Source organism: Clinocottus analis, unplaced genomic scaffold (genome assembly GCF_023055335.1).
Source record: "Clinocottus analis isolate CAN_PGR_092001 unplaced genomic scaffold, fCliAna1.0.p SCAF_49, whole genome shotgun sequence".
In the NCBI taxonomy this organism is placed as follows: Eukaryota; Metazoa; Chordata; class Actinopteri; order Perciformes; family Cottidae; genus Clinocottus; species Clinocottus analis.
In genome coordinates this window covers 262,501-277,500 of record NW_027176206.1, presented here as the reverse complement: position 1 = coordinate 277,500, position 15,000 = coordinate 262,501, and the positions used below count along the sequence as shown (strand labels likewise).

Below are 15,000 nucleotides of genomic sequence, written 5' to 3'. Positions count from 1 at the left end.
ATAGCACCTTCATGGTGGAGTTACTCCATGTTCATGACATCATAGCACCTTCATGGTGGAGTTACTCCATGTTCATGACGTCATAGAGGCTTCATGGTGGAGTTACTCCATGTTCATGACATCATAAGACCTTCATGGTGGAGTTACTCCATGTTCATGACATCATAGAGGCTTCATGGTGGAGTTACTCCATGTTCATGACATCATAGAGGCTTCATGGTGGAGTTACTCCATGTTCATGACATCATAGAGGCTTCATGGTGGAGTTACTCCATGTTCATGACATCATAGAGGCTTCATGGTGGAGTTACTCCATGTTCATGACATCATAGAGGCTTCATGGTGGAGTTACTCCATGTTCATGACATCATAGAGGCTTCATGGTGGAGTTAGTAGACCTTTTCTATAACTTTGAGTCTACACTACTTGATCTATTGAATTACTTTGGACGTTTGTGTTTACAGTGTAGTAAATAAATGTTAGCATCCAGTGCATGATGAACCACTTTAGCCTGTGTGTGTTAGCATGGTTAAGCTAACAGAGCTAAGCTTTGAACAGCAGGCTGAGCTGCAGTGACGCTGTAACACTACATCTTATTGATCCCTCAGCGCGATGGAGTCAGCTGATCTTCAGCTCAGGAAAGTGTGTGTGTGTGTGTGTGTGTGTGTGTGTGTGTGTGTGTGTGTGTGTGTGTGTGTGTGTGTGTGTGACTCTAGCAGTGGCTTTGCTCACACACACAGTGTAGACTCGATCTTTGTCAGTCGGTGTGAGTCTCCTCAGCCCTCAGCTCATAAATCAGTGAGGGATCTGTGCTCCATGCTACAAGGAGCCACGCTAGAACACATACAAACATGTATTCCAGCCCACAAAACAAGCTCCGTCTCTAATTACATCATGATGACCACTAACTGAAGTCTTGTAGGACTACAAGGACCTCTCTCTTTCTCCCTCTGTCAGGAGTTACACCACATTATCGCTGCTCTTTCATCTCCTGCACGAGATGCATTCCTGTCATCAAGGAGCTCGCTGCCTCATGAACGCGCTCCTCCAGCTGTCAAGGAGTCTGAATGAAGGCCCTGCAACATGAACTGTAAAGGACGTGTGTTTCCATTAAGCTGCATTCAAGCAGCAAATCCACCTCCAGCTGCAGAACGCCTCGCTGCTTCCTCCAGGACGACAGCAGGCGTCCACCAAGGAAGGAGTAGCTCTGAGCTAAATGTTGAGTGTTTTCTGTCTCCTCCTGCTTCACATGCTGTCTGCTCGGTGTCTCCATGAGGGAGCAGCAGGTTCTGCTCGTGTGACGCACTGCAACAGATAGATGCATGGTGGACTTCCACTGTGACAACTGGCCAAAGAAAACACTTTGCTTTGTCCCACCAACAGCCAAATCCCCTGAAACGCTCTCTGAATCCCAGCAGAGAATAGCTGCTCCTCCGTGAGAGGAGGCTGCATCTCTGTAATGCTTCAGCAGCACTGAGTCCTGCAGCACTGAGTCCTGCAGCACTGAGTCCTGCAGCACTGACTGTGAGCGGCTCCACTCAGCAGAATGTGGACCGGTTCCTTTGTTGAGACACAAATGATTTCCATCTGTGTTGATGTTGGAGAGCGGCGCCGCCCCCCTGACCCCTCCCTCCACCCTCCCTCCTCCCCTCCCTCCTTCCTTCCCTCCCCTCCCTTCTTCCCTCCCTCCCCTTCCCCCAAACGGCCCCTCCCTCCTGACGCGAGCCTACCGGAGTGTGTTGGGATGATGGATCTGCTGTGTACACACCAGGTTGTGTTATCCTGCAGTCTGGGTCCCATTTGGACTTCATTTCCTCCTCATCGTGGATCAGACAGCCTTTAAAGATAAATATGCGTCTCGGCTCAAGCGCAGACAACACTGTGCACACAGAGTCACGTCATCGTCTCACAGCAGCTTCGTGTTGGGAACAAAAGAAGGCCGGCTGCGTTTTGCCAAACCGAATGTCCTGGAGCCTGAAAGAGACCGGCGTCGCCGTGAGGAGACGTGTCAGCGTGCCGCGCTGCAGCGACAGCTGGCTCCACATCACTCCTTCAGCTGGACATCTTCAGTCATGATGTTCCTCTGGGAGTTTGTTGCACGGTATGTTCTGGGCTCCAGTCGCTGCTGATGAGTCTGTTTCTGGGCTTCATGTCTCAGCGGGGTTCCCCTGTCTCCCCCACAGCCAGCCATCCAGCGACATCATCACTGTCATACGCTGTCATGGACGTGAGGGGCATCGGGTTGACCGGCAGATCCTGTTGTCACGTGTTTGTCGCTGCAGAAAGCAGAAGGTGTCAGACTCTGGTGCTGGTGGCTTTTCCTCAGTGACCCTGAGGTCCAGAGCGTTTCATACTCACAGAAACACTCGCTGGAAAAAGTCCCCGCTGAGAAACTGGGCCACAAATGGAAAACCTATTTCACAACTTTTCCCCCACTCAAGTGCTTTTGAAGACTTTTTACAATGCCAAGACTTCTTTCCCCTGACATGATGTGATCCCAATGACTTAATGAAGCTCTGAGGGGAAACTGGAGCTGTTTCTGCAGTCTGAGAGAACTAATGGAGTTCACTGTGGAGCCAGATCCAACCTGGTTGGAAGGTGAACGGACGGCTCTGGTGACCTTGTAGCTCATTAGCACTGACTTCAAATGGACACGTCAGTTCCCTCCATGTCGTTTTGATGAATCCGGTATGCAAAGGTGCTGATGTATAAACAAGCACAGATAAGACAGCAATGCAACTAAACCTGAAGAAAATGCAACCGTTGCCCTTGAGAGCAGTGAGCCGTCTCCAGAGGAAGATGAGCCCTACTGGCTTCATTCTGGGCCCAGAGCAGGTTCCCTCTCACGGATCTGGACTAGGAGTTGAACAAAGACCTCGTCTGAGCTTCAGGCGTGTTGTTTACCTTTGGAGACGTGACCTCTCCTTGTTTCCAGCACAATGGACGGCTGCGTTCCAGAGATGGATGTGCTTCCCTCCCGAGCGTCCGGAGCGGTGGCCTCCAGGTCCTGCTGCCTCCTGTTTACACCTCATTGTGAGCTGAGAGAAACGCAGGAAGCCGCCGGCCCACGAGACGCCGTTTCTTCATCGCAGCTCACGCTCAACGAGACGCTGTCTGGCGACGCCTCATCCTGCTGCAGCACACTGAAACACGCTCAACGAGACGCTCTCTGGCGACGCCTCGTCCTGCTGCAGCACACTGAAACACGCTCAACGAGACGCTCTCTGGCGACGCCTCGTCCTGCTGCAGCACACTGAAACACCCTCAACGAGACGCTCTCTGGCGACGCCTCGTCCTGCTGCAGCACACTGAAACACCCTCAACGAGACGCTCTCTGGCGACGCCTCGTCCTGCTGCAGCACACTGAAACACCCTCAACGAGACGCTCTCTGGCGACGCCTCGTCCTGCTGCAGCACACTGAAACACCCTCAACGAGACGCTCTCTGGCGACGCCTCGTCCTGCTGCAGCACACTGAAACACCCTCAACGAGACGCTGCAGGCAGGAAGAGAGGGAAGAGTTTAACATGAGGGTTTCTGTCAGAGCTAACGAGCGTGCTCATGTATGAACAGGTTTGTATCACAGAGGCTGGAAGGGCCTAAATCTATTTAAATCTATTTAGTGTGTGTGTGTGTGTGTGTGTGTGTGTGTGCAGTGTGTGTGCCTTCGTGCTAGCTTGTCAGTCGTCCATACAGAGTGTGTTCCTCACACACAAAGCGCTCTCAGTGCTGCTGGACAGACGCCGTGTTGTAACCCTGTGAGCTGGTTTGTTATCTCAACGTTAGAACTGATAACCTCGTTCACACACACAGAGTCCTCTCATGCGGTTACTTCATGCTGCCAGAGGGGACGCTCTCACAGGCTCATGCATTGTGACGGGCTCATGCTGTGCTGCTGCGTGGCAGCAGCTCACACAGCAGCCGACCTTCAGCCCTTGACCTGCACTGCTGCTCTATGCAGCAGAGCGGAAGCCTGTCGCTCTGTGCAGCAGAGGGGCAGTCTGTCGCTCTGTGCAGCAGAGCGGCGCTGCACAGGCCTCACGGCAGCCTCCTCTGGATGAACACAGCTTGGGTTGGTCAACAGTCTGGAGTCCAAGGCGTCCTTCAAATGGAGGAGTTTTGGTGTCTATAGAACCATTAACCTGCTGTTACAGGTCATTACCCAACATGCAGCACTCTGCGGCTCCTCGCGTCCTCCAGACAGCAGCTCCGTGGTGCCTTCAGGGGCCTGCAGGTCCAGTTGTGTCCCACAGCGCTGAACGTGCATGTTTGTGTAGAAACCCATCGATCTGCACTGAATAAGATGCTAACGATGCTAATGCTCGTGTTTGACGCCGGTTGACTTCTGTCCTTTGTTGTTGTTGTTGTTTACTCACAGAAGCAGATATCATCTCACAAAGACATTCATCTTTAGTCCTGATGAGTGAAGCAGGACGTTGCAGAAGCTTTTAGTTCATGGAGGCGCTCCAACCGTCTCGTGACCTTTCAACATGTTTTTACCAACATTTATAAAACATTACATCATTTCTCATGGAGTCTCCTGGTGTCCCCAGTGCAACGCTCACGGGTTCAGCATCTTCTCATACACTCAGTAAACCTCGTCCACATGGGCTCATCTGCCAGGATTCCTGGTCAATGCAGTTTTCCCTCTCCGGCGTTCCTCAGGGAGCAGCGTTCCTCAGGTGTTCCTCAGGGAGCGGCGTTCCTCAGGCGTTCCTCAGGCGTTCCTCAGGCGTTCCTGCGTGGGCTCTGTGGGTCTGTTCCAGTCGCTCTGGCTGCAGGATGCAGGTCCGGTCCTCCTCCGCAGGGCAGCATGATACTCTGTAACTGTGTGGACGTGAGCTGCAGGGCAGCAGACATCCTCCCACTCCAAGAGTCCAGACCGAGGTCAGGACTTCTTCACCGCGACATAATTACACGTCGTGACTGGAGCTCTGACATTTCTGATGTGCATCCGTGCACATGACCTGCTGGTAGCAGCTTCCTGTGGAAATGTTCTCTGGTCAGGAGGAGCCTCAGGCTTTAAATACAGGAATGGTACGATAATGTCAACGTGCATCTGCTGCACTTTGTCTGGCTCTGACACGAGCGGCTACGTGGTGGCTGTGGACGTCCATCGGTCTGAGTGACCTGCATGCTGTTAGATAACAGATCACCTGATGACCAGATACCTGATGACCAGATACCTGATACCTGATGACCTGATACCTGATGACCAGATGACCTGATGACCAGATGACCTGATACCTGATACCTGATGACCTGATACCTGATGACCAGATGACCTGATGACCAGATGACCTGATACCTGATACCTGATGACCAGATACCTGATGACCTGATGACCAGATACCTGATGACCAGATACCTGATACCTGATACCTGATGACCAGATACCTGATGACCAGATACCTGATGACCTGATACCTGATGACCAGATGACCTGATACCTGATACCTGATGACCAGATACCTGATACCTGATACCTGATGACCAGATACCTGATACCTGATGACCAGATGACCTGATACCTGATGACCTGATACCTGATACCTGATGACCTGATACCTGATGACCTGATACCTGATGACCAGATGACCTGATACCTGATACCTGATGACCTGATACCTGATGACCTGATACCTGATACCTGATGACCTGATACCTGATGACCAGATACCTGATGACCAAATCACCTGATGACCTCGTGACCTGATGACCTCGTGACCTGATGACCTCATAACCTGATGACCTCGTGACCTGATGACCCTCCAGCATCCTGAGACAGTCATGATCTGTTACTGTTCACATCCTGAAGGTTCTCATTCCATCTGAAGTGACTTCCTCTCAGTGGGTTTCACCACATGAAGCTGCAGCGCCTGCAGGATGCTGAGCCCACGAGGAAGAGCCACTCCATCTCTCTTCTGCTGGAGCACCTCATCCATTCTTCTTCTGCTGGAGCACCTCATCCCTTCTTCTTCTGCTGGAGCACCTCATCCCTTCTTCTTCTGCTGGAGCACCTCATCCCTTCTTCTTCTGCTGGAGCACCTCATCCCTTCTTCTTCTGCTGGAGCACCTCATCCCTTCTTCTTCTGATGGAGCACCTCATCCCTTCTTCTTCTGCTGGAGCACCTCATCCCTTCTTCTTCTGATGGAGCACCTCATCCCTTCTTCTTCTGATGGAGCACCTCATCCCTTCTTCTTCTGATGGAGCACCTCATCCCTTCTTCTGCTGGAGCACCTCATCCCTTCTTCTGCTGGAGCACCTCATCCCTTCTTTTTCTGCTGGAGCACCTCATCCCTTCTTCTTCTGCTGGAGCACCTCATCCCTTCTTCTTCTGCTGGAGCACCTCATCCCTTCTTCTTCTGATGGAGCACCTCATCCCTTCTTCTTCTGATGGAGCACCTCATCCCTTCTTCTGCTGGAGCACCTCATCCCTTCTTCTGCTGGAGCACCTCATCCCTTCTTTTTCTGCTGGAGCACCTCATCCCTTCTTCTTCTGCTGGAGCACCTCATCCCTTCTTCTTCTGCTGGAGCACCTCATCCCTTCTTCTTCTGATGGAGCATCCTCATCCCTTCTTCTTCTGATGGAGCACCTCATCCCTTCTTCTTCTGCTGGAGCACCTCATCCCTTCTTCTTCTGATGGAGCACCTCATCCCTTCTTCTTCTGCTGGAGCACCTCATCCCTTCTTCTTCTGCTGGAGCACCTCATCCCTTCTTCTTCTGATGGAGCACCTCATCCCTTCTTCTTCTGATGGAGCACCTCATCCCTTCTTCTGCTGGAGCACCTCATCCCTTCTTCTGCTGGAGCACCTCATCCCTTCTTTTTCTGCTGGAGCACCTCATCCCTTCTTCTTCTGCTGGAGCACCTCATCCCTTCTTCTTCTGCTGGAGCACCTCATCCCTTCTTCTTCTGATGGAGCATCCTCATCCCTTCTTCTTCTGATGGAGCACCTCATCCCTTCTTCTTCTGCTGGAGCACCTCATCCCTTCTTCTTCTGCTGGAGCACCTCATCCCTTCTTCTTCTGATGGAGCATCCTCATCCCTTCTTCTTCTGATGGAGCACCTCATCCCTTCTTCTTCTGCTGGAGCACCTCATCCCTTCTTCTTCTGATGGAGCACCTCATCCCTTCTTCTTCTGCTGGAGCACCTCATCCCTTCTTCTTCTGCTGGAGCACCTCATCCCTTCTTCTGCTGGAGCACCTCATCCCTTCTTCTTCTGCTCGTTCAGAGGAATCGTTCACAGACACGTTCACTTCTTCTGGTCGCTTCTCCTCAGTGAGGTCACCGATTCAGGGAATGAAAGCAGAGGGAAGTGTGTGTGTGTGTGTGTGTGTGTGTGTGTGTGTGTGTGTGTGTGTGTGCTCTCAGCTGTGAGTCACTGCATAGCAGAGCAATGTGATCACATTCTCTGACGTGTACGTATTCTGCTGCAGTGCATGCTGGGTAAAACTCTCCCCACACCCTGAGCTGCTGAACACTTCTGACCTCCTGTGGTGCTCCTCCTGTTTCTGTTGCTCTGCTTCTTTCTATATTTAAATATTGTAAATGCGTGTTCCTCTCCTGAGGAGCAGATCGTTGCATGCTGGTCATTGATTCATGACTTTATGTTCGTGGGGTTTCATATTTGGTGGTAATGGTCCGTGTCTCTGTTGTGTTGAAGTGTGTGCAGATGAAGCTTCAGGCTGGTTGCTGCTCAGGAGCTGCTGCTGTTTAGTCTGACTCTGTTCTGCAGCTTTTATACCACACAAGAGTTTTAGGAAGTGTGTGTTCTGTTGATGTCTTGGAGACGTTGTGTTGCTCCTGAGTCTCTGTGACTGAGTACAGATGTGTGTTGTGTTGTGTTGTGTTGGTCCTGCTTCATGATGCACATTCCCTCGTTGTCTTCTTCTTGCTGTCGGTCTCTTGACCTGCAGTCTGGTTCTGAAAGGAAAGAGGCTCCAGCTCTTTGTTGGGATCAGTCGTCCAGCAGCTGGAGGCGGCCATCTTGGATCTAGTCTCGTGAGAGTTGTGTTCAGTGACGTCCTCCTCAGTCCACTTTTTCCTCAGTGACACACACTTTCTGCTCTTGGAGGTGAGCATTGAAGCTGCCAAAGTCTTTCCTGAATGTTCCACGCTGTGAGCTTCATGGATGCTCACTGGGTCAGCTGTGACCAGGAGCTTCACTGGTGGACTTTCTCTCCTTCAGATGGAACATAAGTGATGCCAGTAATTAAAAAACAAACCATGTCGCGGCCCCTTCAGGGAGACTTGTTCCTTTCAGCCTCATGCTGTCAGAGTCCTGCTGCTCGTCCAGAAGACGCTTCATGTCCACTGGACACCAGAAGGTCCTCGTGTCAAACCCGACCACACAGTCAGTGACAAACACTTCCTGTGGTGCTTTTCTCACACGAGGTTCATGCAGGTGTGAATAACACAAAGATGATGGCTGTGCTTCAGTTTCAGGGTCCTGGTGTTCTGTCTTCTGACTCAGACACTTCCATGACCCAATGTGTTATTATTAATATAATGCTGAAGCAACACAATAACAACACAACACAATAACAACACAACACAATAACAACACAACACAATAACAACACAACACAACTAAAGTGCTGAGAGATGAAGCAGAAGAGACACATGTCTTCTGGTTTACTGTGGTCTGTTTGTGACCAGAACTTCACATATTCAAATATATTTAATGTACATTTAGCATCAGTGACTCGACAACACTGTGAAATGACTGAAATATGTGAACACGTGCATTCTGTGCTGTGAAATGTGAGGACGTAACAGTTGAATGTCTTCAGAGATGAAATCTCTTCTTCTTCTTCTTCTTCTCAGCCTCCCACCAGTGGTCCTCCTCCTCTGCCCAGCTCCTCTCTGCCTGAAGGTTACTATGAGGAGGCGGTTCCTCTGAGTCCTGGAAAAGCTCCTGAATACATCACTGCCAGTGAGTGGAGGCTTTACTATATATATATATATATATATATATATATATATATATATATATATATATATATATATATATATATATATAAAGGAACCGTGGATTTATATTTATGTTTACTTGCTTTCATGATATGATGATGATCTGAAATAAAAGGCTGCATGTCCTTCTGCACCTCTCTGTCAGACTATGACTCGGACGCCATGAGCAGCTCCTACGAGTCGTACGACGAGGAAGAGGAGGACGGGAAGGGCCAGAAGATGCGTCACCAGTGGCCGTCTGCAGAAGCCTCCATGGACCTGGTGAAGGACGCTCGCATCTGTGCCTTCCTGCTGCGCAAGAAGCGCTTCGGCCAGTGGACCAAACTGCTCTGTGTCATCAAGGATAACAAGCTGCTGGTGAGGAGCGGCTGCAGGACCACGCTGCACAGGATCCCATGAGGTCACAGGCTCACATCCCTCTGTTCTCCTGCAGTGCTACAAGTCCTCCAAAGACCACGCCCCCCAGATGGAGCTGACGCTGACCGGCTGCAGCATCAATCACGTCCCCAAAGACGGCAAGAAGAAGAAGCACGAGCTGAGGATCGTCCACCAGGGGGCGGACGCCCTGGTGCTGGCCGTGCAGAGCAAGGAGCAGGCGGAGGAGTGGCTGAAGGTAACGCAACAGACCCGCAACCGCTGTTCAGCGCACACACTGCTGCTAGCAGGACATCCTCATGTCTGATGGTGAATGTAGTCCAGAAGGACCTGACCAGAGATCTCTCCTGCTGCAGCGTGCTGCTCCTGATGTATAACAGTGAGCGCCTCTCTGGCTGCACGGCTGCATGGAGTCAGACAACCACTGAAACAAGTCTGGAGCTTCTCGCTCTTCACCCTGCAGCGTCCAGGAGTTGCTGGTTCTGCTCCTCTGGGCTCGTTCATCCTCAGAGGAGAGAGCTCCTCTCTGGATTTAACAGAAACCCTCCAGCCCCTCTTCCTCCTCACCGCTGCTCGTCTTCGCTCTCCTGAGCTTAGTGTCTGTGCATTGTGCATTTAAGACTATTTTAAGACTATTTAAAGACTATTTAAAGACTATTTAAAGACTATTTTAAGACGTCTTGGCCTTGATAAGGAATACAGTGTTCAGACCTTAGGAAACAACAGTCTGTTTGCTTCTGTCTGTCTTTTTATAAATTCAACTATTTATATTTAACAGCTGTCAAGACACAAAGATTTAAAACATGTTTTACTTCCTGTTTCATTGACTTGTTCCACAAAGTAACACAACTCAGCAACACAACACAGCAACACAACACGTTGTTTATTGAAGAGCTGAGGCAGCAACCTGCAGGCAGCCGGGGACAGAGATGAATACAGCAACACAGCAACACAGCAACGCAACAACACAGCAACGCAACAACACAGCAACACAGTAACGCAGCAACGCAGCAACACAGCAACACAGCAACCAGCAACGCAGCCTCCTCTGCAGCCGGCGTGGTGGCGCCTGCTCTCCTCGTGGCTTTAGAGAAGCTGTTCAGTAATGATCCTCCTGACGTTGCTGAGGTGTTGATGGGACATCTCTCCATCACCGGTGTTCCTCTCCCAGCAGCCTTTGCTGCAGCTTCACCTGCTTCTCTTTGTGTGTCCTCCTAACTGCTCTTCTCTCGTCCTCTTTCTGCTCTGAGTTTGGGGAAAGTAAGTTCACAGTTTGTCTTCACAGCTTCTCAATGTGCTTTCAAACGCTTCCTCGACTACCCAGAATGCATCATTGCTGTCCTTTGCAAACTGGCATGCATGGCCATCTTTTAAATGTCGCCGTTTATTTATTTGATGAATATTGTTATTGGGACAAGTGTGTAGCATTACCAGACTCCACGTACAGCGTCTCACCTGAGAGCATTCAGTTGACACAAACAATGAGGCCTTAAACTGACCAACAGCTCGATGACCAGCAGCAGATCAATTAATACATCTCTGATGTCAGCTTCAGAGGATCCCACTCATGACCTCAGTCTGCTTTGCTTCCTGTCAGCTGGGCTGTCGCTACGTGCTAAACATCAGCATGAGAGATGAGCTCTGATCATCGTTGTGTCACCGTTTGATGTGATTGTTGTGTTTATAGTTTTCATGGAGCTCAGTGCTCTCAGTACCTCCTCCAGTCTGATGTGATCACGTCATCAGACATGCCCAGCACGCAGCCCGGCGGCGCTCTGTAGCCGCATAGCCAAACCCGCAGCCAGGCGGCCATTTCCCTCCAGACCCAGTGATGCTGCTGCAGCCAAACCAGTGAGCTGAGAGGCTCTGCTGGAAATGATGAGGCCGTGTGTGTGCGTGTGTGTGCGTGTGTGCGTGTGTGTGCATGTGTGTGTGTGTGTGTGTGTCAGTCAGCTGAAATCTCATTTCCCGCTGCCCGCCGCTCATCCACAAATCCACAAACACCCTCGGGTTGCCAGGTCTGAAGTCCACTGAGGTCACAGCGATGCAGTCTGGCGCCCGCCGGCCCTCGCGGCCGTCATGAAGCTCTGTGGCGTCTCACGCGTGCAGCAGACACCTCCCCCACATGCATGCTCTCCTCCTCCTGCAGCCTCTCTGCATGTCTGCTCCGTGTGATCCTCAGCAGCATGGCGGATGGAGGGAGGAGCTGCCGTCCATGTGGTCTGCGTTACTGCAGGCATGAGGCAGTGAGCGGCTGCTCTGTGGCAGAGCTGTGAGGACATGTTTTAGATTGAACCAGAGATCCAGCCTGTTGAGATCTCAGTTCAGACCTGATGGTGTTGCCTCATTAACTGGTGTCGTCCCGTGTTCCTCAGGTGATGAGAGAGGTGTGTGTGAATGGAGGCGTGGACCCGGATAGAGCTGCATCACCTGTTCACAAACCAGAACTGGAAAAGGTAAACGCACTTCCTGTCTTCCACCGTCGCTCAGAACTGCTGTAACACCACGTTGACTGACACAACACAGCCAGACAGCTGTGCACATTAAGTGTGTGTTCTGCGTGATAACCGTGTTGTTTCCTTGTGAACGGTCTCTCCACCTGCCAGAAGGCCTCGTGTGACAGGCCGAGCTCTGACGGTGAAGTGACTCATGAGAACGGACAGAGCGACTGCAGGGACCAAGGTGAGCGTCCACAGCAACGACACAACCTGCAACATGTTCTGAGGAATAAACACTCAGTTCTCTATTGAATAGAAACACATGTGTACAGCCCAATGACACAAACCAAAGCTCTCCTCAGAGAGCTTCAGGACCTGTTCAACACCATGTCTTAAACCCTCCAGAGAAGGAAAAACAGACGAGTCGTTTACATCCAGCTCATGCGCTTCAGTTTGTGGTGAACACAGCGTGTCGGGGAAAGCCCCTCTGCTGCAGAGGAGTCATGATTCCTGGGTAATCAGGGTCAAAGGAGGAACTGGTAGTGAAATGAGCTCCACAGCATCAGATGAGGTCCCATGTGGAGGAAACAGCACTGGTTTACTGACGCTTAGGTGAAGGATATTGTTCCTGCAGCGTTTCACAGCAGAGGCCGTCGGCCCCGCCCGAAATGAAGACGACCTTGACCTCAAAGACCCAGAATGACCTCTGCATAGAGAGACAGTGACATGTATGTTTCCAAAGCTTCCAGCTGTCTCATGCAGTCCAATCAGAGACCTCCTGAGAGTCTGGACAGGACTTTAGCTGCAGGCAGCTACCGCTAGCTGCAGGCAGCTACCGCTAGCTGCTGCTGCTACAGCAGCTACCGCTAGCTGCTGCTGCTGTTGCAGCTACCGCTAGCTGCTGCTGCAGCTACCGCTAGCTGCTGCTGCTGTTGCAGCTACCGCTAGCTGCTGCTGCTACTGCAGCTACCGCTAGCTGCTGCTGCTACTGCAGCTACCGCTAGCTGCTGCTGCTGCTACTGCAGATACCGCTAGCTGCTGCTGCTGCTACTGCAGCTACCGCTAGCTGCTGCTGCTGTTGCAGCTACCGCTAGCTGCTGCTGCTGTTGCAGCTACCGGTAGCTGCTGCTGCTGTTGCAGCTACCGGTAGCTGCTGCTGCTGTTGCAGCTACCGGTAGCTGCTGCTGCTGTTTCAGCTACCGCTAGCTGCTGCTGCTGTTTCAGCTACCGCTAGCTGATGCTGCTGTTGCAGCTACCGCTAGCTGCTGATGCTGCTGTTGCAGCTACCGCTAGCTGCTGCTGTTGCAGCTACCGCTAGCTGCTGCTGCTGCTGTTGCAGCTACCGCTAGCTGCTGCTGCACCTAGCAGCTGGTTCACCTGCCTGTGTGTAGTGATGCTAAGTAGAAATACAGAACTCCTGCAGAAGGACCCGGCTGTTCTTTTGAAGCGTGTGTTGTTCAGTCGGACAAAAGGAACTTGTGTGTGAGTGAAGGAGGAATTAAACCTCCATCACTCATTATCTTTACCCAGAGGAGAGGATCCCGCAGGGGTCAAGGCAAGGGGCAGTCTGCACAGGTTGACTATCACAAGGTCACCAGACTGTCACAAGGTCACCAGACTGTCACAAGGTCACTCTCAATAGAGAGGTGTGTGTCGGTGTGTTTGTGCTGCAGCTTCACGTCTCTAAGTGGTGTTTTTGTGTGACAGCATGCACATGCAACCTGGGGCCCTTTGGCTCAGCCTCATGTAACTTCTCCATGTCAGCCTCTTTGGGTGGAGGAGTTATTGTCTTCAGGAAGCGCAGCTGACTCCTCAGTGAAGTGAAGCACACCTCATGGAGGGAAACCCCTCGTTTCTTCTTCATCAGCTGCATTCTTTCCATGGCTGGTAACCAGCAGCTGACTCACTGGGTCAGAGTCACCTGATCAGTTTCCCTCCTGAAGGAAACGTCTGAATAATTCCTCCTTTTAAAAGGTTTGAATCACTTTCACATGTGTGTGTCTGCTTTCCACCTCAGGGCTGCAGCGTGTGTGACCAGTGTTTGTATGTGTTTTATTATTGGGAGGAATTGAGTGTGACAGCTTCCTGCTGATGGAGGCAGTCGCCATGGGAGCAAACACCCAGGCAACAGTGAAGAGAGAAGTTTATGTTTGTCTTGAACACAACTAGTTTAACTTCTCATGAGTAGAATCAGATGTGTGTGTGTGTGTGTGTGTGTGTGTGCGTGTGTGTGTGTGTGTGTGTGTGTGTGTGTGTGTGTGTGTGTGTGTGTGTGTGTGTGTGTGTGTGTGTGTGTGTGTGTGCGTGCAAAGCCTCCCTGGTCATTAAATAAAGTTTCCCTCTGTGGGTGCATGTGTGTCTAGCATCGTGTTGGTGTGATGACATCAGTGGAGGGAACACGTTGTGTGTTCAGCCCTCCTCCTTTCCTCCTTCCCTCCTCCCTTCCTCCCTCCCTTCCTCCTTCCATCCTCCCTTCCTCCCTCCTTTTTTCTCTCCTCCCTCCCTCCCTCTTCCCTCCTCCATGTGTGTGTCATTACTCTCTCTCTGGGTAGAAACTAGGCCAGATGAAATCCGCCCACTCAGGCCGCTGGGACTGCAAACTGAACCTAAATCACCAAGAAGGAGCTGAGCGCTCACCAGTCTGATGAAAGCATCTTATTCTGACCTCCTGTGGTCCACTGCAGACTGCTGGAGCTGCTCATTCTCTTCTCTTTCTTATTATAAAAGCCTCACAACATGAAGTGCCTCCCAGTAGCTCCCGTGCTCACTCTGTGATGGGGAGCGCGGGTCCTTCACAGAGGACGTTACAGTGTCACTCACTTCCTCTTCTCTCTCAGCAAAAGGAAAGAAGAACTCAAAGTCTGAGCAGAAGACCGGCACCGTGGGGAAGGGAGCCGGGAAGAAGATCACCAAGATCATCGGGCTGGGGAAGAAGAAGCCGTCCTCAGAGGAGCAGAGCTCGTCAGCAGAGGACGAGGTTCCCTCATGCGGTGAGGAACGACCTTCAGGTTCACCTGGAGGTCAACGTGAGTCATCCAGTCGAGTCTGGAGGTCACAGTGTTTCTCCATCAACATGTTGAACCAGTGAAGGATGTGTGACATCACTTCTTCATGACTGAGGGTGCTGCAGTGTGTGCTGCTGTCGTCTTCATTGACTCCCCAACAACAACACACTGCTTCTAAAGTGGCTCACCAGTCTGTCACCAGTCTGT

The 15,000-nt window shown here is 51.3% G+C and overlaps 1 protein-coding gene across 5 annotated transcripts in view; it reads left to right on the top strand.

Moving 5' to 3' along the window:
• Positions 1 to 15,000, top strand: part of afap1 (actin filament associated protein 1) — a 51,965-nt gene that overhangs the window by 27,997 nt on the left and 8,968 nt on the right. For 4 of the 5 annotated variants that reach the window (XM_068599639.1, XM_068599641.1, XM_068599637.1 and 1 more), the window contains 6 exons: positions 8,829 to 8,937; positions 9,121 to 9,332; positions 9,409 to 9,588; positions 11,726 to 11,806; positions 11,957 to 12,032; positions 14,626 to 14,778. In XM_068599639.1, coding sequence (XP_068455740.1) covers positions 8,829 to 8,937; positions 9,121 to 9,332; positions 9,409 to 9,588; positions 11,726 to 11,806; positions 11,957 to 12,032; positions 14,626 to 14,778 — 811 coding nt within the window. Of the gene's footprint in view, positions 1 to 3,482; positions 3,573 to 8,828; positions 8,938 to 9,120; positions 9,333 to 9,408; positions 9,589 to 11,725; positions 11,807 to 11,956; positions 12,033 to 14,625; positions 14,779 to 15,000 lie in introns of those variants that run through there. The other variant, XM_068599640.1, reaches the window with a different exon arrangement.